Raw genomic sequence first — 22,840 nt, forward strand, 5'->3', positions numbered from 1 at the left:
AAAAAAAAAAAAAAAAAAAAAAGATATTAAAGGGAACACTGCAAAATATTTATTATAAAAGGGGGTATTGGTTTGACAGGGTTTAAACTACTAGCCTATCTGATCTGGCCGGCCCCCAATCACTTCTTTAATTCTGACTCCTTCCACTTGCCTCTTCACTCACTAAATTCCAGCAAAATTGCCATCTTTTCTGTTTCTCCAACTCCTGAGGTCATTCTTGTCTCCAGGCCTTTGCAGCTGCTTTCTCTGGGCCTGATGGAACCAGACTGAAGCCCAAGAACATTCTTAGAGCAGTGAACCTTGGGGGAAGTAGTGCCCTCCCGGGAATGGCAGTGTCCTGAGCACTCATCTACTGCAGCTTTGATCGTGACAGGTGTGAGCCCCAGAGACAAGGAGCTGGGGGTGGTGAGCTAGCTTTTAGAAATAGGCTGTTCTTATAGAAAGAGGCGTTGGTGAAAAAAAGTATTGGGTGAGAGAAACAGAGAAAGAGAGAGAAACCGAATTTTTGAACAAGTTATCTTATCTAGTAATTGAATTTGAAGGACATAGGCTTGAGCTTGCTATTGGAAAGGAGGCTGTCTGGGATGGTTTTGAGCTATTTATTGGAGGCTCACTGCTCTAAGAAAAAAGGGAACGCTAATGTCAGAGCTGGGGAAAGTGAAGGAAACAGGAAGCTGCCTTGAACCAAAACTCCGGTGTGAATTAAGCAGCACTGCTTCTTGAAGCAGAAAGCACAGTCTAGCCAAACGTAACTGAGAAGACCACCAATGGAGAAATGAGAATGAAGATGCTTGTGTGTTGACTCAGTCACGTGTTGAGGCCCAAGAAGAGACAAAAGAAAAACAGCAAAAGCACAAATGTCATGTAGGACAGAGAAAGGAGCTGGAAGGTGGTGATTTCTTCTTGTCTAACTCTGCTTGGTGTCCTCGGCAGGCTAAGATGAAAGTCCCTGTTCTTGTGGAGCTTATATTCTCACGGAGAATTCAGGAGATCAAGCCTACTCATGAGAAATGTTTGAGTCCGGCTGGGCACAGTGGCTCACGCCTGTAATCCCAGCATTTTGGGAGGTTGAGGCGGGCGGATCACAAGGTCAGGAGTTTGAGACCAGCCTGGCCAAGATGGTAAAACCCTGTCTCTACTAAAGATGCAAAAAAATTAGCCAGGCACGGTTGCGGGTGCCTGTAGTCCCAGCTACTCAGGGGGCTGAGGCAGGAGAATCACCTGAACCCGGGAGGTGGAGGTTGCAGTGAGCAGAGACCACGCCACTGCACTCCAACCTGGGCAACAGAGTGAGACTCTGCCTCAAAAAAAAAAAAGAAAGAAAGAAATGTTTGAGTCCTGTCTCTGTTCCAGCCAAGAGTCTCAGGAAGCTTGAAGGTGAATTCATTATAACTATATTTCCTATACCATCTATGTTCTATGACACATTCTCCAGATCCACAATGACAGTTCACTGCATCACTAAGCAGGTCACATGTCACAACTCAGATAGCCAGAGGACCCCATAGGCATCTTGGGCCCTCTACAACACAGGTCTATGTAGGGAAGAGGAGGCCAGACTGATGCCACTGGGTTCAGTAGCACACAGCAAGTAGAGATGGAGCAGTGGTACAACTGCAGCTTACTGCTGCCTCAAATTCCTGGGCTCAAGAAAGCCTTCTGCCTCAGCCTCTTGAGTAGCTGGGACTACAAGTGTGTGCCACCATGCCTGGCTAATTTTGTAATTTTTTGCAGAGATGGGATCTTGTCATTGTGCCCAGACTGGTCTTGAACTCCTGGGCTCAAGTAATCCTTCTGCCTCGGCCTCCCAAAGTGGTGGAATTATACGCATGAGCCACTGCGCCTGGCCTATTCTTAAGTACTCTTATCTAAAAGATCATCACATATATCTACAGATCAATTTGGAGGTATCAATTGTTAGGATAACAATGTAAGATACTTAGTTCAGCCAGGCTCATTCCTGTAATCCTAGCACTTTGGGAGACCAAGGCAGGTGGATCACGAGGTCAAGAGATTGAGACCATCCTGGCCAACATGGTGAAACTCCATCTCTAATAAAAATACAAATATTAGCTGGGGGTGTTGGCATGTCCCCGTATTCCCAACTATTCGGGAGACTGAGGCAGGAGAATCACTTGAACCTGGGAAACGGAGGTTGCAGCGAGCCGAGATCACACCATTGCACTCCAGCCTGGTGACAGAATGAGACTCTGTCTCAAAAAAAAAAAAAAAAAAGGAGACTTAGTTCATGCCAGACTTAGAATAATCTGAATAAAGCTATAGAGGCTGATAGACATCTTTCAACTTATAAAATTACAATAGCACGGCTGGGCGTGGTAGCTCACGCCTATAATCCCAGCACTTTGGGAGGCTGAGGCGGGTGAATCACCAGGTCAAGAGATCGAGACCATCCTGGCCAACATGGTGAAATCTCATCTCTACTAAAAATACAAAAATTAGCTGGGTGTGGTGGCACGTGCCTGGAGTCCCAGCTACTTGGGAAGCTGAGGCCGAAGAATCACTTGAACCTGGGAGGCGGAAGCTGCAGTAAGCCAAGATCATGCCATTGCACTCCAGCCTGGCTAGAGAGAGACTCTGTCTCAAAAAAAATAAAAAATTACAACAGCACAATCCAAATGCAAAAAAGTCACAGATTCTGTGACTTTTAAGACAAAACCCAGAGACATGAACAATTAATGAGTGATATATATTAAACTTCCTGATCACATGTTAAAAGTATTTAAAGTATATTTTCTTAAATGTTTCAAATATTTACTGACTTTACAAAAACACACCTATATAAACTTTTTCAATCACAGAACTTTTCTAGCTTTCTACAATTTCAAGTTAGGTCCTCTCAGGGGCATTTTGTGTGTGTGTTTCTAACAATGGTCCTTTTGGTCATTCGATAACCAACTCCCCCAAACAGAATTTTCTGTTTCATAAATATAATGAATATATAAGAAACAGTATTATGACAAGCTTGTCATTTATTAACTGCTCATCAAAAAAGGGACCCTTTTAATATAGATCCATAGCATCAGTAAAACTAAAGAATTTAAGGGTGCTATAAAACTTCCAAGAATTTTTAACAGAAAAATAATAGCACCCTTAAAAATGAGTACCTAATTCCCATGTTACACATATTCATTAGAATAGAAAATTTATTTTTTGTCATAAAAATTATGACATTTTATAGCGAATTGGCTGACTAATTACCCAATTATAATTACAATATATCAAGCTTCTTTAAATGAAAATATTAGCGATGCATGACTTACCAAATATTCTTCTGTGCCATACAGAGAAACAAACTGCTCGTCATCTTCTAATTCTCTAGCTGCACCAAAATCGGTGAGCTTGTATACAGACTGTCCATCTTCCCCTATAACACGCATGATATTTCCTGGCTTGATATCACGGTGCACTATGCCATTCTCCCGAAGATGATTCATTCCACCCACTTCAACAATATAAAACAAAAGAAGTCATAATGTAGATATTTATGTGTATGTGTGCATGTCCCAAATTCATTGATATATTCATCCAAACAATGTAAGTCTTTCCATAATTTGGTTCATTTTACTCAAATAACAGAGTATTTTTTAGTTATAAGAAGTTTTAGAATGATAAAAATTAATGTGGTCTAAGGAAGAATCCAATGTCTCTTAAGTACTACCAGGAAAATGTAACAAAAGTCTTAAGCGTATGATTTCTTGAATTACTTTGGTTATGTGTATGTGGCTGATCTGTTTAAACAAAAATAATAAAGATTCCCAAGAAAGATACCAATCTTTCACCAGAGTTTTACATTTCTTTATCTTGAGAAAAAAAATTCCCTAAAAAGTAAACTGGACTCAATATGTAAAATAGCAAAAAAGAAATAGAAAGATGGCAAAGTGTCAAACTTGTTTCCATAAAAATGTATTCTCATATGCTTGGCACTATTCCAAAAAGCCCATTTTCTTTTCTTTTTCTTAAGGGCAAAGTTGTCTACTTTGCGGAAATTAAGCTATTTTGTCTAACTGACAGGCAGTATCACTGAGTGATAACTTCAAACATTTGCTTGACGGCTGACAGATGAATGTTCAAATTCAAAATATGTAAAAGGTTTAGGAGTATCAATGTATAATTATTAAAACTCAGGACTATCAATACACTTAGGAAGATATCATATCTATAATTTCTATCTGATTAACAGGCTCTAGCATACTAGTAATATTAATTCTGTTTCTCTCTCATTGTAACCTCACCTAAATAATCACTCTGCTTCCAGTGTCAAGTTCAAGAATTCCCACCAACCTTTTACCTTCTTTATCACTTGACTTTTCCCATTCTTAAACTATTTGATTCATTTCTTTCAAGAAGTAATTTCCTTTGATTGTAATATTTTTAAAGAATAGGTTTACTGAGATATAATTAACAAATAACATTCATCTTTTTTAGGTGTACAATTCACTTTTTTAGTATAGTCACAGAGTTGTGCAAATATCACAACTAGTTTCAGAATACTTTTGTCACACCAAAAACACACCTCATACCCAACTCTAACTTCCGCTAATCCCCTAACAACCACTAATCTGCTTTCTGTCTCTATGGATTTGTCTATTCTCGACATTTCATATAAATGAAATCATATAATATTGAAGTCTTTGTGTCTGGCTTCTTTTACTTAGCATAATGTTTTCAAGTTCATCCATGTTGTAGCATATACAACTACTTCCTATCTTTTTATTTTTTTGAGACTTGCACTGTCACCCAGGTTGTAGTGCAATGGCCTGATCTCAGCTCACTGCACTCTCTGCCTCCTGGGTTCAAGCAATTTTCCTGCCTCAGCCTCCCAAGTAGCTGGGACTACAGGTGCGCACTACCACACCCAGCTAATTTTTTTTTTTTTTTGTATTTTTAGTAGAGATGGGGTTTCACCATGTTGGCTAGGAAGGTCTTGATCTCCTGACCTCGTGATCCGCCCGCCTCAGCCTCCCAAAGTGCTGGGAATACAGGCATGAGCCACCGGACCCAGCCTACTTCATATCTTGTTGTAAACAAATAATATTCATTCTATTGTATGGACATACTACATTTTTGTTTATTCATCAGTTGATGGACATTTGGGCTGTTCCCTTTTTTTTTTTTTTTTTTTTTGCTATTATGAACAATGCTGCTAAATACACTGGAGTACAAGTTTTTATATGGATATGTTAATTATTTGGGGTATATACGCAGCAGTGGAATTGCTCGATTATTTGGTCAAAAGTTAAATAATTATATATTCAACTTTTTGAGGAACTTCTAGACTGTGTTCCAAAATGGCTATATCATTTTATAATCCTACCAGCAATGTATGAGGGTTCCAATTTCTCCATATTCTTGCCAACACTTGTTGCTTGTCTTCATTTTTTTTTTTTTGAGACACGGTCTTGCTCTATTGCCCAGGCTGAAGTGTGGTAGCACAATCATTGCTAACAGCAGCCTCAATATCCTGGGCTAAAGCGATCCTCCCACCACAACCTCCTGAGTAGCTGAAACTACAGGTGCATGCCACCATGCTTGGCTACATTTTATTTTACTTTCTGTAGGAACAGGGTCTCACTATGTTGCTCAGGCTGATCCTGAACTCCTGGATTCAAGCAATCTGCCTGCCTCCGCCTCCCAAAGTGCTGGGATTACAAGTGTGAACCACCATGGTTGGCCCTGTTTGTCTTTTTGATATTAGGCATTTCTGTTGGTATAAAGTGGTATTTCATTGTGGTTTTGATGAGCATTTCCCTAATGACCAATAATGTTGAGCATTTTTTTTATGTACTTGTTAGCCACTTGTGTACCTTCTTTGGAGAAATGTCTACATGACATTTGCCCATTTCTAAATTGGGTTGTTTAGCTTTTTATTGTTGAGTTGTCTGGATGAAAATTTCTTGTGAGGTGTATGACTTACAAACATTTTTTTCTCATTCTATGGGCTGTCTTTTCACTTACCTGATGTCCTTTGAAGCACAAAAAAGTTTAATGTTGATAAAGTCCAATTTATGTATTTATTTTTGGTATCTGTGCTTTTGGTGTCATGTCTAAGGAAGCATTGCATAAAGGTCTTCAGTTTTGAATGTAAGATATCTTTTTTTAATTCTATGTTATTAAATTTTATATATAAATGAAATCATATAAATAAACATACCCACATCTCGCAAAACAATTAAAAATTCAGATTCTGGTAGTCCATAGGCATTAGATGGCTCTTCTAAAACAGTGTATAAACTTCCACATGGACAAAATTCCATAATAAGTACTTTATGTCTTGTTGTTGTCTGAAAACAAAAATCATTGATTGGGAATGAACATAAAAAATAAATTTTGATTATACGCCAGTACTTATCTGATTTCATTTAAATGCAGGATTTGCTACAATGATGAAGGCACTTTGCTTCACCTGAGATTCAATATCTGTTGACCATACACATATAAGAATTAACATCTTCCAAATTCTTATTAAGAAGTTGGATTTCTTTTAGAAGACAAACCACGGTAAAAACTAGCTAAATCTGAACTGCAAAATCACTAGTACAATGTTACAATGGTTCTGTTAAAATTATCTTAATTTTTTTTTTTTTTTTGAGACAAAGTCTCACTCTGTCACCTAGGCTGGAGTGCAATGGTGCGATCTTGGCTCACTGAAACCTCCACTTCCAAGGTTCAAGTGATTTTTCCACCTCAGCCTCCCAAGTAGCTGGGACTATAGGCATGCACCCCCATGCCTGGCTAATTTTTCTTTTCCTTGTTCTTTTTTTAGATGGAGTCTCGCTCTGTCACCCAGGCTGGAATGGGGTGGCACAATCTCGGCTCACTGCAACCTCCGCCTCCCAGGTTCAAGAATTTCTCCTGTCTCAGCCTCCCAAGGGGCTGGGACTACAGGTGCATGCCACCATGCCCGGCTAATTTTTTGTATTTTTAGTAGAGACAAGATTTCACTGTGTTAGCCAGGATCTGCCTGCCTTGGCCTCCCAAAGTGCTGGGATTACAGGGGTGAGCCACCTCACCCAGCCAAAATGTTGATTTTAAATGATGAAGTATACATAATTCCATTACCTGGAGATAATGAATTAATATGTTGGTGTACTTCCTTTCAGTCTTTTGTCTATGGATCAAATCATGTCATAGATACATAACGCTGTCTGTATATCACACTGTATATACTAAGATCATACTACAGATATATTTTTAATCCTGATTCTTCTCATGTAACATCATATATAAGGTGTTCCAAGAAGATTAAAATTTTGGTAAATATCTCTTTTCATTACCACTTAACTATTGGACAGTAAAAAATTAACTTTACCCAAAGAGAAGTCAGGCTTTGCCCTTGGCTACTAGAAAGTGATCTCTGGTTCCTGAAATATCCCATCTGAAAGAACAAGACTTCTGTCTTTGTTCCTCTGGGGACTTTAGCCACTGGATAGTCTAACAGCGTGATTCATGATGCGAACTTCAGAATACACCATATCAGCTCTGCCTTCCAGAAGAAACGGGGTCTAAAGGAATTATCCCAAACCTCTGGAAGAGGCTGGGGACTAAAGGTCAGCAATACAGGCAATCAGTGATCCAGCCTCAGTAAAAACCCTGGACACCAAAGGCTTGAGCGAGCTTCCCTAACTGGCAATACTCCATGCATACTGTCATACATCAATGCTGAGAGAGTGATATATCCCTCGGGACAAAGAAGCTTCAAGTTTGAAACCCTCCCACATTCCACGCTTTGTGTCTCCTCTGGCTGGTTCTCTAATTTGTATCCTTTTGCTACAAAAAAAACCCTGTAATCATAACTACAGCATTCTCCTGAGTTTTGTGAGTCATTCTACATTCCAGCAAATTACCAAATCTGAGTGTCATGGGCAACCCCTGTATTTGTAGCTGGCTGGTATGATGTAAGGGTAGTCTTGTGGGAACTTCTCTATGACTGTGCAGTTTGCCAAACTCCTTTGCGATGGATATCAGAAGTCTTGAGCAGGAAGGCTATGCTCTTAACCTTGAGTTTTGCTAACTTCAGGTAACTATCTGCCACACATTCTAATTTATTCTACGTATTTAACCATTCTTTATTGTAAACAGGACACCAATTCACATCTTTATGGATGAAATTGTATTTCTGATTACTTTCTAATAAACACTAAAAATAAAATCACTAGGATAGAGAGTATAAACTACATTTTTCCCAAAGATTTTATTGACTGCTCATATTTAAAGGGATTAATATAATTTCTATTTCCATTACTTCTAGGTTAATTTTCCTAATGACATTCTTACTTTCACTATTTCCCCTTAAAAAAATCAATTCTCTTATAATTGGACTTCATATCTTAAACTCCAGTACTCCTGAAATTTTTATTCTTTTACAAAATAAAAAATTTTTATTCTTTTAAAAGTTTGATTTTTTCTTTTTGTAATTATGTTGATTTAACTTGTTACCTTTCTTTTGATAACAGTAATACTGGTAACCATATTCAATACACTTTTCTTTTTTTTCTTTCCTTTTTTTTTTTTTTTGAGATAGGGTCTCGCTCCATCACCTAGGCTGGAGTACAGTGGTGCAATATGGTTACCATAGCCTTGACCTCTCAGGCTCAGGTAATCCTCCCACCTCAGCCTCCTGAGTAGCTGGAACTACAGGCGCACACCTCCACATATGGCTAATATTTGTATTTTTTTACAGAGACAGTGTTTCGCCATGTTGCCCAGACTGTTCTCTAATTCCTGAATGCCAGTGATCCTCCAGCTCTGGCCTCCCAAAGTGCTGAATTATAGGCATAAGCTACACTGCGCCTGGCCCCCTTTTATTTCTTATACTACTGTTTCTGATTCCATTTTTATGACATTTTATTTTTACTGTTCTATTTATTCAAGGATCCTTTAGGATAAAGTAATTGGTTATACAAACCCTAATTTTCAATAGTTTTAGAAAATCCATTTTTTAATATTAGATTCTATCTCTTGACTCATAGCTACAAGAAATACAAGATTAACTGAAGTTTTACTACTTACCTCCTCTTCAATAGCAAATAATTTGACAATATTTTTGTGATTGAGTTTTTTCAACACTTCAAATTCTCTCATTTGAACATCCACTGGACGAAGGAAGCTTATGTTATTAAATACTTTGATGGCAAATAAATCACCAGTTTTCTTAAAAAAAAAAAAAAAAGAAATGTTTTATTTATTCATAATATTATAAAAGAAATTAAAAGGTAGCATTAGGACTAGCTACTGCAACTTATTTTCTTATAGAACATCATGCATCTTTTAGGCACAGGGAATCTGTACTCAGACCCTGACTTTTCTAAAAAACTAAAATGAATCAATCAACTACTCAACGTTTCTTTCAAATTATACCTTTTGGAATTTAGAAAAGGCTATTTTCTTTCATATTATAAATAAAGCTTCCATAAGGATAAACTAGTGGCAAAAATAGTCACACATCAGAAGATAAAAGCTATAACAGTATCAAAAGCAAAACCTTTTGGATATGAAATAGAAAGTGAAACTCATGAGGGTTTCTCCAAAGCCTAATAATTTCAAACTAATCAAAGCAGGACAGAGAGACTGAACACTATATTCCACCTATGAGATTTTTATTAAGAATATCAAAGTAATACAATTAACTTTTCAGAAATATTTTGTAGCTAAGACAATGTGGAGGAGGGGAGTAGGGGGAGCAGGAGTTGCAGAGTGAGGCTAAAGTAGACTTTCCAGTTGGAGTCTCCCCTGCTGCCCTGGGTTACTTCCTGCAACTCTACCTAGATGACCAGGGCAGGCTGTTCCTTCACAGACCCTCTCTAGAGGATTAAAGGCATTTATTTCTTCTTCTCTACTGATGTACTATAGCATCCCACTCTCACTCTTTCACGACCTACTGAAGTAGATCACACACAGAATTACAAAGCACAGCTGTAGTTGGGAGGGAATCTTAGAGATTCAAAACACATACTTACATTTCAGGTAAATATCATACTCACATGTTCTTCTTACTAACCCTTCCTTTAAGACTCTTTTTCAGACCCTCCCACTTCCTTCCAATCACTCTAAAGGGCAAGCCTCTCCCTGGTGCCCAGCCCAGGTCCTGAATTTAGCCTTACATTTTCCCCCATTTATCCAAGGTTGAAGTTCCCTACAGCAAGCGGGAAAATCCTTTTCTCTTTGAGCCCGGGGTTCAAGCACCACATTCCTAAAGATATTTCATGGCTTCTCTGTCAGGACCTCTGTACTGTTCCTGCTTTGGAGTCCTCTTTATACCTTCCACAGATTCACCACTAAGTGCTATCATCCTCCTCTCTCACTCCAGAATTGCATGGTCCTTTTCTTAAGGCCATTTAACTGCTTCATAATCCTATGTGATTCCCCTCACCCTGGTCATGCCAAATATATAAACTGATGTATATTCTTTCCAGAGGAAAATGAAAGATAGAGTCAATTACCATTTTCAGACATACGAAAAGAGAAGAATTCATAGTTCAGTTCCACTGTATTTCCCTTTGTTCAGCAAGGGTAAAGACTGCCAAATCTATGTATCACCCAAGAGATTTTTCTTAATCTGAGACAGGCCTCAAACTCAGTCTAAAACTAGGAGAACCCTAGCGAAAGAGCAAGCAGGAAAAATAATACAATGTTGCAATATACTTACTGTGCTCATGGTCATTATTTTCCAAACTTGTGTAGACTACATCATATCTGTGGGGTTATCGGGATACAGGTGGCAACGTACCATTTTCCCTTTATTCACCTACACAGTCATCTATTATTCACTAGGTTAAAGTGTATACATATCATAGAGATCCATATATATTTATACCTACATATATCTCCATATGTGCAGATCAACACATCCTTCAACTCTCTTCCCTTCAACTTCACCATGGTAATCACACACATATACACATACTCACATTCATACATTAGTAGCTAAAAGCAGTTTAATGAAAAAGAGATTCAGTGGGTAATATACTTTGAATAACAAGCAACAAATGTAAGAATTTGGTCATTCTAAGCAATAATATAAAAGTGCTAACATCATGGTAAAAATCCTTTAAATAGTTAGGCGGAAGCAGGATTTTTTGAAGAATATAGTCCTTAGCACTTGAAATTGCTGTCACTAAGAACAAACATTCTCAAAGCACACCCCTAGGAAAACTGTTGGGGACTAAATACTAGACCGTGCCTTGGCAATCTTTTTCGTGTGTGCGTGTGTGTGTGTGTGTGTGTGTGTGTGTGTGCGTGCGTATTTTTAGTAGAAACGGGGTTTTACCATGTTGCCCGGGCTGGTCTCAAAACTCCTGGACACAAGCAATCCACCTGCTTCAGCCTCCTATAGTGCTGGGATTATACATGTGTGCGTATTTTTAGTAGAAACAGGGTTTTGCCATGTTGCCCAGGCTGGTCTCAAAACTCCTGGACACAAGCAATCCACCTGCTTCAGCCTCCCATAGTGCTGGGATTATACGTGTGAGCACCACACCCGACTTGTCAATCTTTTAATTAATTCTTATACTGCTCAAATTCTCATTTTGGATTTCCACACTGTAATGGGTAAAGTACATCTCTGTTTCCTTTGAAGAACTTCAGGTTATCTTGGAGTAATCTAATCAGTCGTCATTCATTCACGTATTATTTCATTCAGCTAACATTTATAGAGTGCATATTATGTGTCGGCACTAAAGTGAAGGACACTGAGTAATTAAGTAAGGAAAGAGGACCACAATATGTGACATATCATCTAGTGCCAGGCCCTTTCAATGTGTCTCACCCAGTCTCTACCACTACTGACTATCTCTTATCCCATCAGCTTCCAATTTACTTCCTTTCTAATCCATCTTGCTACTAAACTCGAAACTGTTTCCAGGTACTGCACATTAGCTACAGTTATATTCACTAGGTCTGCCATAGAGCCTGACATATACCAAGTGATTATTAAAGTTTGTTAATTTGGACTACAGGAAGATAAGATGATCAGATGTGTTCTCAATGCTAAATTCTGAGTCACCAGTCATTTTCTCCTTGGCATAAAATAAAAGCAGCTTCTAGGATGGGATACCAAGGATTGATCAAAAGTAATCTGAATAAGAATCCATAGCTTGTGGACAATTCTAGATGCAGGGGAGGAAAGCTAAAAGGTGTCTGTATGGTACCTCTAATTCATTCTCTACGAGCAATAAAGGGTGTTTATAGTCAATATTCTCTCCCCAGAGGAAACTGCCCTTCTCCATGCATGCTTATCTCATCGTCACTGACAGAACTGACTGGTAGTCTCAAGAATACAGGAAAAGAGGAAGCAATCCCTCTATACTAAAACGTTTTGGGCCCTAGTTCTGAAGGTAAGAATTTAGGAAGCTCCAAACATATTTTAGCTCAAAACAAATTCATAAGACTGAAAAATTAGTTATTATTTGTGTTATAAAAGAACTTTGTACTCCATTTTTCCAGCTTCTTTCCCAGAATAGACTCTGTTTTTCCAGCTTCTTTCCCAGAATAGAAAGTTTAATTATCTTCAATTTCCTCATTTTAAATTATTTTAACTATATTTAATTTCATCCTCCATATTGAATCTGACACAAAATCCTTTTTGGTTCTTGAAGTGCCTCTGGGAATAATCTTTTTAGTCTATTCACACTTCCACTATCAGGTTCTGATTACCTCATACCAAAATATACTCTTTTCAACCTGGGATCCTTGTTGAGAATCTCATTTTACTCCAATCAACTTTGCAGGATGCTGTTTTAGTAGGGGCACCTACCCTTATCAGAGCATAGCAGAAACACCTGTGAGTTCCCCGCCAACTATACATCTGCCTCCCTACCATCAAAAATGCCACATCAAATGCTACCCCAAATCACTACACTGAACTTTGGTCAGCAAAATCACTCTCTACTATAGGGAAGCTAGGCTGGGGAAAGCATCAAAAGGCACAAAACTAATCTTTCCCAGTCCATTTTCAACCTATCTGTTTTCCACCACTCACTGACACTTAACCTCTGCTGCCACTGGGTAGATATGTTCATTGCCTGACATAGCTATGCCTTAAATAACCATAAAAATCATTAAAACAATTTCTTCAGACAAAGGAATCAAAATCACCAAGTCACATATTTTAGTGTAAGCATGTATCTTAGAACAAAATATATACAGTGATTAAAAGGCCTTCAAAGTTTTCTCTGTACCAACCTTATGTCTTCCACGAAAGACATTTGCAGTAGCTCCTTGGCCTAAAATATCAGATAAAAGCCACAGATGATTAGAAGTGCTCTGCATCTTGACTGGATCAGGCGATTCTCTTGTTATGCTAAGGGGAAAAAAAAAGATTTACAAATATGTTTTAAGGAAATAATACAGCTAAGAAACAAATGTTAGCCGTTTTTAGTTTCAAGTAAGATCACCCATTATCTGTTGCTAAATTCAAGTGTATAAACACTTCAATATAAAAATCTAAGTTTCAAAGTATTTTCAAGTCATAAGTTGCTAAATGATATGGTATGAACTAATCAAAATATGAACCATTATGACTCAAGTTAGATTTTCCTCTGGAGAGACAGATCTGAATGTTCAGCTGTAGCCAAGATAGATTTTACTTTCAACTTTTTAATATCACTTTCTGTGCTTAAATTTTTGGTGTTACCTTGTCCGTTTTTATTGGTCTAAAATTCTGCAGGGATGACTAAAATTTGACATAATGGTATCAATGGATTGTTAAGAGTAACTTTAACTTGAAGATTAAAGCAAGATGCCATTTTCTCCCTGACTTTCATTTTGTTTACATTTCTTCGCTTTACATTAGTATATACTACACATACGATAATGAAATACAATAATATGACAAAAAAAAATCTAAGTTTCAGCTGGGAGCAGTGGCTCACACCTATTATAATCCCAGCACTTTGTGAGGCTGAGGCAGGCAATCACCGGAGGTCAGAAATTTGAGACCACCCTCGCCAACATGGCAAAGCTCCGTTTCCACAAAAAGTACAAAAATTAGCCAGGCATGGTGGCAGATGCCTGTAATTCCAGCTACTCCGGAGGCTGAGGCAGGAGAATCACTTGAACCAAGAAGTGGAGGATGCAGTGAGCCGAGATCGTGCCATCCCATTCCACCCCATTCTAGCCTGGGAGACAGAGCAAGGCTCATCTCAAAAAAACAAAAACAAACAAACAGAAACTAAGTTTCTACCAATATTCAAGGCTAAAATGCTGTGTGGGCTTTGAAAAAAACATTAACCAATAACAAATGTTCAATTTAATTCACTTATCACAGGTCTGAAAGAAACATCTATTTCTCTTCTAATTTAGTCTTTGTCAATGAGAGTGATATTGTTATCTCCCTCAAACGTTTTGAAAGATGATAATCTATGACATAGTGTTTGTTTTTCTTAAGATGGGGTATCGGCCGGGCGCGCTGGCTCAAGCCTGTAATCCCAGCACTTTGGGAGGCCGAGGCGGGTGGATCACGAGGTCAAGAGATCGAGACCATCCTGGTCAACATGGTGAAACCCCGTCTCTACTAAAAATACAAAAAATTAGCTGGGCATGGTGGCACATGCCTGTAATCCCAGCTACTCAGGAGGCTGAGGCAGGAGAATTGCCTGAACCCAGGAGGCGGAGGTTGCGGTGAGCCGAGATCGCGCCATTGCACTCCAGCCTGGGTAACAAGAGCGAAACTCCGTCTCAAAAAAAAAAAAAAAAAAAGATGGGGTATCATACTATTGCCCAGGGTTGAGTGCAGTGGTGCAATCTCCACCTCCACAACCTCCACCTCCCAGGTTCAAGCAATTCTCCTGCCTCAGCCTCCCAAGTAACTGGAATTAGAGGCACCCACCAGTACACCCAGCTAACTTTTCGTACTTTTAGTAGAGACCAGGTTTCACTATGTTGGCCAGGTTGGTCTTGAACTCCTGACCTCATGATCCAACTGCCTTGACCTCCCAAAGTGCTGGTATTACAGGCATGAGCCACCGTGCCTGGCTTAAAGTGTATTAAGATAAAGAAAAGTAATAATGTAAAATAAAACAAATATAGAAAAAATTACTTTGTTTCCTTCAGGGCAGGGAAACACTAAAGAAAACAAATGTTGCCACTGCATAATATTTCCATAAGCTAAAATTTCATCTACACAGAACCTGACAAGCATAAAGGAAAGGTACAAAAATTATTCCTGAAAAGGTATGAACTCTTCTGAAATCAATTTAAGGAAGGTTTCTCCAACCTCCAAGTATAAATATGTAACCATACCAAATAGCCTATATTACCAAGTCTTTAATACTGAAAAGCTATGGCTCCATCAAGGTATACAAAGTATCCAAGTTCCACCTTGAACTAAAATCCATGCTAACATAGCACAAACACTAGCCCCATCATGCCCCTTTAAACCTGCTGTACTGTCATATCAAAACATGGATTTTAACTTCCGTCCATAGTAAGTTAAAGCCAAAAGCAGTATGCTAGACTAGGTATTCTGTGATGAATTAATGACCACCAATATCCCAAGTAGGGTTAGGAATGTACAGAATGGTCAGGGGGGGTCTCAAATTTTACCAATCACTGCCACAGTAGGATATTTTTATATAATTTTACTACCCATCTAATTCAGATAAATTTTATATACGACTACTGGAAATAAGCAATAAAAATAAGATTCCTTTTTCACAAATAAGGAATTCATATTTGTCAGTTACTACATTTCATTCACAATACAGTAATAAACGTCTCAACTATCTAATGAAAAACCTTCCCTAATCAATGTAACTTTGCTGTTTCAGAAAACTGCGAATGACAAATAGTACCATTAGGTACCTTTGTGTATGTACATTCAGGATAATAAGAAAACTATTGGAGGGATATCCAAGATGGCTGATTACTAGTAGCTCAGGATTGTAGCTCCCAGTGAAAGCGCAGAGAGCAAGAGAACACCACACTTTCAGATGAATTTTTGTTGCTCACAGACCAGGAGATTCCCAGCAGAGGAGCCCCACGGGTCACCAGCACGACTCTTGTGGCGGGCACGGCAGTTTTCAGTGCAGAGTAAACGGGACTGGATCCCCTTTTGGTCGACGTTTGGAGCTCCAGGAAAGCAGAGTCACCCATTCAGCTGATTGAAAAAGGGACTCAAGAGGGAAGCCAGACCGGAGATTCCCGGGCAGAAAAGCACCAAGAATCTTAACGCCGCTGTTTTAGCCGACGCAGTGGGTTGCTCAGATGTCGGCGCTGGGAATCAACAAGTTGGATGTCCACTCAGAGACCTAATTTGAAAGTCGGTAATTACAAAGATGACAGGTGGATAAATTTACAATGATGGGAAGAAGCCAGCGTAAAAAGGCTGAGAATACCTAAAATCAGAATGCCTCTCCCTCTACAGGGGATCACAGTTCCTCATCAAGGGAACAAGGCCTGATGGAGAACGAGTGCATTCCATTAACAGATTTAGGCTTCAGAAGGTGGATAATAAGAAACTTCTGTGAGTTAAAAGAACATGTTCTAGCCCAATGTAAAGAAACCAAGAACCTTGAAAAAAGGTTTGACAAAATCCTAACGAGAATAGACAATTTAGAGAGGAATATAAGTGAATTAATGGAACTGAAGAATACAATACGAGAACGCCGCGAAGTATGCACAGGTTTTAACATTCAAATTGATCAAGCAGAAGAAAGGATATCAGAGGTCAAAGACCAACTTAATGAAATGAAACAAGAAGACAAGATCAGAGAAGAAAAAGTAAAAAGGAATGAGCAAAGTCTCCAAGAAATATGGGACTATGTGAAAACACCTAATTTACGTTTGATAGGTGCACCTGAATGTCGTGAAAAGAATGAATCCAAACTGGAAAATATTCTTCAGGATATTATTCAGGAAAACTTTCCTAACCTAGTAAGGCAGGACAATACTCAACTCCAGGTAATACAGAGAACACCACAAAGATAGTCCTCAAGAAGAGCAACCCCAAGACACATAATCGTTAGATTCACCAGGGTTGAAATAAAGGAGAAAATTCTAAGGGCAGCTAGAGAGAAAGGTCAGGTTACCCATAAAGGGAAGCCTATCAGACTCACAGCAGATCTCTCAGCAGAAACCCTACAAACTAGAAGAGAATGGGGGTCAATATTCAATATCCTCAAAGAATAGAATTTTCAACCCAGAATCTCACATCCAGCCAAACCAAGTTTCATAAATAAAGAAAAAATAAAATTTTTCGCGAACAAACAAGCACTCAGAGATTTCATCACCACCAGGTCTGCTTTACAAGAGCTTCTGAAAGAAGCACTACACACAGAAACAACCAGTATCAGTCATCCCAAAAACTTACCAAAAGGTAAAGAGTATCTTCATAATGAAGAATCTACACCAACTAATGTGCAAAATAGCCAGCTAGCATTAAATGACAATATTAAACTCACAAATATCAATATTAATCCTAAATTTAAATGGATTAAACGCTCTAATTAAAGACAGACACGCAAATTGAAAAAAAAGTCAAAACCCATCAGCAGGATGTATCCAGATCTGTCTCATAAGCAAGGATACAAAGACTCAAAACAAAAGGTTGGAGAAAGACTCACCAAAAAAAGTAAAAACAGGAGTTGTAACTTTCCTCTCTGACAAAATAGACTTTAAAAGTAACAAAGACTAAAAGAAACAATGAAGGACATCACATAATTGTAAAAGGATCAATGCAACAACAGGAGTCAATGATCATAAATATGTAAGCACCCAATATAGGAGCACCCAGATATGTAAGAGAAGTTCTTAATGACTTATAAAGAGACTTGGACTCCCGCACAAAAATAGTGGGAGACTTTGACACCACATTGTTAATATTCGATGGATCAACGAGATAGAAAATTAACAGGGACATCTATGATTTGAACTCAGACCTGGAACAAGTAAACTCAGTGAATATTTATAGAATTCTTCACCCCAGGTCTACAGAACGTACATTTTTTTCAGTATCACATTACACCTATTTTGAAAGTGACCACATAATTGGAAGTAAATCACTCTTCAGCATTTGCATAGCATTTCACAGATTTAAATGAAATACTGGTTGGCTGTTTGTAATTTTCTTCCCTTATTCCTTCCTGTCTCTGCTGCTAAGTACAATTATCGGCATAAAAGAGGTTTTCAATACCTATTTTTAGATTGCATTCCAGCCTGGGCAATAGAGCAAGACTCCTGTTCTCTCTCCCCCTTTCTCTTTCTTTGCAGCCCTCCCCCTCCCCCCGCCTTTAAAAAAAAAATTATCAGCTAAGATATCTGTTCTCTATGCAGATACAAAACTATGGTTTCTATTTAACAGTCATCACAGGGGAAATGTCTTTTGAAACTATCTTCCAATAACTCCACAACATGCTAAAACATGACTCAGCACACCCACAAGGTGCTGGCCATATAAATCTTCCCAAATTTTTGACAAGCATATAAGCAGGCACTCAACAAGTATGTTGATGATGCCGTCTTCATTCTACTTCCTTATACCATACCGTCCAAAACGAAAGTTACTATTTGTTGAGGAATTAAAAACAGGTTTGATGACATGGCCTATAGACAAAGTTCCAGGATTTCCAAACTCTACCCCTATGTGAATCACACACTGGGGGTTCCAGAGTAGAAAAGACCAGTCTTTGGTTATACATTTGGCAATTGCTTGGGAGTTGTTTTGAGGCCACCTACTAAAATTATCTGGGATAGAGATTACAAATTAAACCCATAAGCCTGATAGACGAGGAGCAATGAAGCGTCTGGGAATTCGTATTTTATCGGCATATATTTAAAACATCTTATGCTTCTGGTTTCCGGTGTGAGTCTCTACTGACTGAACAAAACTAAAACTCTAAGAAAACGTCTCTTTTTAATCCTCTGAAAAAATCAATCCATTTAAAAACTGCTAGTCTTGTCGACACTCTGAAAGAGGGCAGAAAACAGCGAGTCTAACTCCAAGGGAAAAAGGTGTGCCTGCCTCCCGGGGCAGCCAGGGCCCAAGCCCGTTAACGGAGTTATCCTCTTTGTGCCCAGCGCCGCCGGACGGGATGCAGGTCGAGGGCCAGCCGCGCGCCGAGGAGCGGGGATGCAGGGGACAGGGTCCGCGCGACCATTCCACCGGCTGCGGCCGCCCCTGACACACACCCCCAAGGCAGTGTCCGCGCAGTCGGGGTCCTGGACCGCTTGGCCTCGGGTCGCGCGGGGCTTCTCAGTGCGCCCGCCCCCGCCCCCGCTCTGACTCAGCATCCCAGCCTCCCACAGGGGGCGGGAGCGCTCCCCGCCGGCGGCGCAGGCCCGACCGACCGCGCCTCGCGCCGCCTTGGTCCCTCCGCCCGCGGCCGTCTCACTTACCCAGCCGGGTCTCCGCCGCGCCACCCCCGGCGGGCTCCCGCGGCCTCCTCGAGCCCCAGGACACTTCCGGCTTCGCAAGCCCTGGCCGGGGGCCACGTGACCGACGGCCGGCGCGCGGGTGCGGGTGCGCGTGCGCACGCCTGCGGCCCGTCCGGTAGCCGCCGCAGCCGCGGCTGCGATAGGTGAGTCGGCTTCTCGGGCCACGGTAATGAGCGGGTGCCTGGAGACACACCCGGTCCACTGTTCCCCTCGCCCCGGCTTACGCTGAAGGTGAAGCTGAGGCGCCCTGAGTAGTGAACACAATAATCGGGATTCCCGCAACTGCAAATCCCGCCCCTCCCCGAGCGCTGGCAGACTGTGGGGCGCGGACCGACGCTAAACTAGGGATTACATCCCAGGATTTACAAGTGTGCAGGACGTGGGACAAGTGAGGGGCAGGCACAGGAGGCCGGCCCAGCCGGAAGGGATGGATTCTACGTTTTAAGGGCCACTTCGGCTGCCCTGGGGCCAGACTGTCTTCTCACAGTAGTTCAAACTTACTTCCCCATCACCCAGAAAGACGTTAAATTATTATTATGTTCATTTAATTCCCTCTCGGCATTTTGGAAAATTGCTGTATTGGAGTATCTAACTCTAAGCTTAAGAAATTAAGAACTAGGCCGGGCGCGGTGGCTCACGCCTGTAATCCGAGCACTTTGGGAGGCCGAGGTGGGCGGATCACCTTAAGTCGAGTCAAGACCAGCCTGACCAACATGGTGAAACCGTCTCTAAAAAAAAAAAAAGAACTTAAGTGCTAAAATTAGGTCCTGCAATATTCGTGCACTCAAGATCTCAAGCAGCTATTCCCAATAAGGAATAGCTTTCTGAAGGGGTCCCTTATGCCCATGGACGGCAAAACAGGCCTTTCTCAGCATAAGGAGGGGACCGCTGCTAATGTAAAGACCGCTGCTAATATAGGGCTAAATTACTGAGTGGAAGGGAAGAGGAAGATGGGTGTTTCCCAGGGGAGTCCTACAGCAAACCCAAATGAATGGGAAGTCATGCGGAGTGGCTAAGAGCAGAGGCTTTAGAATGGAATAGACCTAGGGCTGCCGTCCCGGCTGCCAATTACTGACTGTAAAGCAAGTTTCTTACCTCTCTAAGCCTCAGTTTTATCAAATGTACAATGGAGACAACAAAAGTCCACTCTAATGAGTTCTTAGAAAGGAAGTTACTTTATTAGAATTTTAAACAATGTATAAGTAATGGAATCATTTTAACAACACATCTATTCACTGCTTACAATTCCAAACAGTTTCAGTTCTCTGATATCTAATGACAAGAACGAAGACCTGTTAAAGTTCCTTCCACCAGTAAAACCCACAGCTCAAAGGCCTTCACATATTTACCACATTAAAAATACTACACAGTGTTTTCTTAAAAGGTCAACCACCTGGGAACCAATTAACATTAGCATTAAGATTTAAATAAACTATTAGACACAGGGCTAGATCAGGCATCATAAAACCCTGTGGTTCCCTAGTCATGTAACACAAATCCCCAAATATTTTAGCCGGTAACAAGTCTGTCCTTCCTCTCGAGACAATTATTTGGGTACTTGCTTTTGGAAATAAGGTAATTCATGATAGAAGTTGCCTAACTGTGACGGTGTTCTAGGTAACTTCAGAGAATGAAGATAGAAATTATTCATGATTATATAACATGAAGAGTTTAATTTCTGTTACCCAATTTCCATGGCCTGATTTCTCTTAGCTCTATAAACATGTAAATCTTCTGCAGAGCTTTAAAGAGCTAGGGAAACACCTTTCCATTTATGGAACTGATAGGATAGTACAGGCCAGGTGCAGTGACTTAGGCCTGTAATTCCAATAGGCCAGTGGGAGGATTGCTCGTGGCCAGGAGTTTGAGACCAGCCTGGGTAATATAGCGAGACCCTGTCTCTACCAAAAAAAAAAAAAAAAAAAAAAAAAAAAAAAAAAAAAAAAAAAAAAAGCTGAGTGTGGTGGTGCAATCCTGTAATTCCAGCTAATCCAGAAGCTGAGGCAGGATTGCTAGAGTGTGGGAGTTAGAAGTTACAGTGAGCTATGATGTCACCACTGTACTCCAGCTTGGGTGACAGAATGAGACCCTGTCTCAAAAAAAAATATAGTGATACACTATTAATTCCGTATATGCTAATGTGACATAGCATCCATATAAGCTACTATCAAGTCTTTATGTGCCAGCTACTATAATAAGTCTTTTCATGTTTAATTCACTGAATTCATGATGAGTTATGAGGTAGCTACCATTATTTCCCCTATTTTACAAACAGGGAAACTGAGGCTGGGAGACATTATTTAACTTGCCCAAGGTTCTAAAACCAGTTACTGGCAGAACTGGTATTTGAACCTACTTAATCTACTTCTGGAACCCTGTGCTATATAAAACTCTTACCCACTAAGCTATGCTATTCATTAGTATCTGTTTAATAATTACTACTATTGCAGTAGCTGCAATTATCATTCCTATAGTACGGGGTGGGGGGGGGAACCTATCAAAGAAACACTCAGCTTACACTTATCTATTTCTGAAAACATTTTAATTAAAAGTATAATGTACATTTCACTGATCTATTTTTATAACTGTCAATTTAGTTAAGTACTTCTGTTACATGACGTAAGAAAAATGTTTGAAATGTCCTCTGGGATTAATCCAGAACAAAATACATGTGCAAAATTTAGAATATAATTTTATGGAGTTTATAGGCCACTGAAGCCCATCCATGAAACCCTTAGGAGACACAAATGGACAAAGGGCAAAACAAACCCTCCCTGAAAATCTTAATTGGGCTTTTAGAATTTAAACTTAAATGCCTATGTGAATTCTGCTGCTCAGTTTTGTCCCTTCTCTCTTCTTAATTTTCCAATGATGCTACTGATAACTATTATTTTTCCTTTTGCTTTTTCAAGTAGCCATGAATTTACAAACAAAATAAACACATAGTTTCTCAAGTAGCTACCATTTACAAACATAATAAACACATATGTATACTGTGTTCTAAATAGATCCAATAAAAGAGTGAGAAAACAAATTGGGGTTTTTTTTAAAAAAAATAATTTATTTTCTCCCCCCCACTTCCAATTTAGGATTTTAAATTCTTTTTTTTTTTTTTCTTTTTTTTTTTTTTGGGACAGAGTCTTACTCTGTTGCCCAGGCTGGAGTACAGTAGCACAAACTCAGCTCACTGCAACCTCCGTCTCCTAGGTCCAAGCGATTCTCCTACCTCAGCCTCCTGAGTAGCTGGGATTACAAGTGTGCGCTACCACACCTGGCTTATTTTTGTATTTTTAGTAGAGATGGCATTTCACCATGTTGGCCAGGCTAGACTCAAACTCCTGACCTCAAGTGATCTGCTTGTCTTGGCCTCCCAAAGTGCTGAGATTTCAGGTGTGAGCCACCGTGCCTAGCCTGGAATTTTATCAACGGATTCACATAGGCTTTTTTTCTA

General features: G+C 39.8%; 1 protein-coding gene across 2 annotated transcripts in view; it reads right to left on the minus strand.

Moving 5' to 3' along the window:
* The window catches only part of TBK1 (TANK binding kinase 1), a 52,722-nt gene extending 33,063 nt beyond the window's left edge, over window positions 1-19,659 (minus strand). The window contains exons 1-5 of one of the 2 annotated variants that reach the window (XM_032288498.1): window positions 19,351-19,659; window positions 13,201-13,318; window positions 9,031-9,171; window positions 6,173-6,302; window positions 3,282-3,463 (exon numbers count right to left, since the gene is read on the minus strand). In XM_032288498.1, the coding sequence (XP_032144389.1) occupies window positions 3,282-3,463; window positions 6,173-6,302; window positions 9,031-9,171; window positions 13,201-13,287 (540 nt within the window). In that variant the 5' untranslated portion in view covers window positions 13,288-13,318; window positions 19,351-19,659. The other variant, XM_032288508.1, reaches the window with a different exon arrangement.
* Window positions 19,660-22,840: the final 3,181 nt, after the last annotated feature.

The sequence above is a fragment of the Sapajus apella genome, unplaced genomic scaffold (assembly GCF_009761245.1).
Source record: "Sapajus apella isolate SASKATOON/1434 unplaced genomic scaffold, GSC_monkey_1.0 scaffold2, whole genome shotgun sequence".
Lineage (NCBI taxonomy): Eukaryota > Metazoa > Chordata > Mammalia > Primates > Cebidae > Sapajus > Sapajus apella.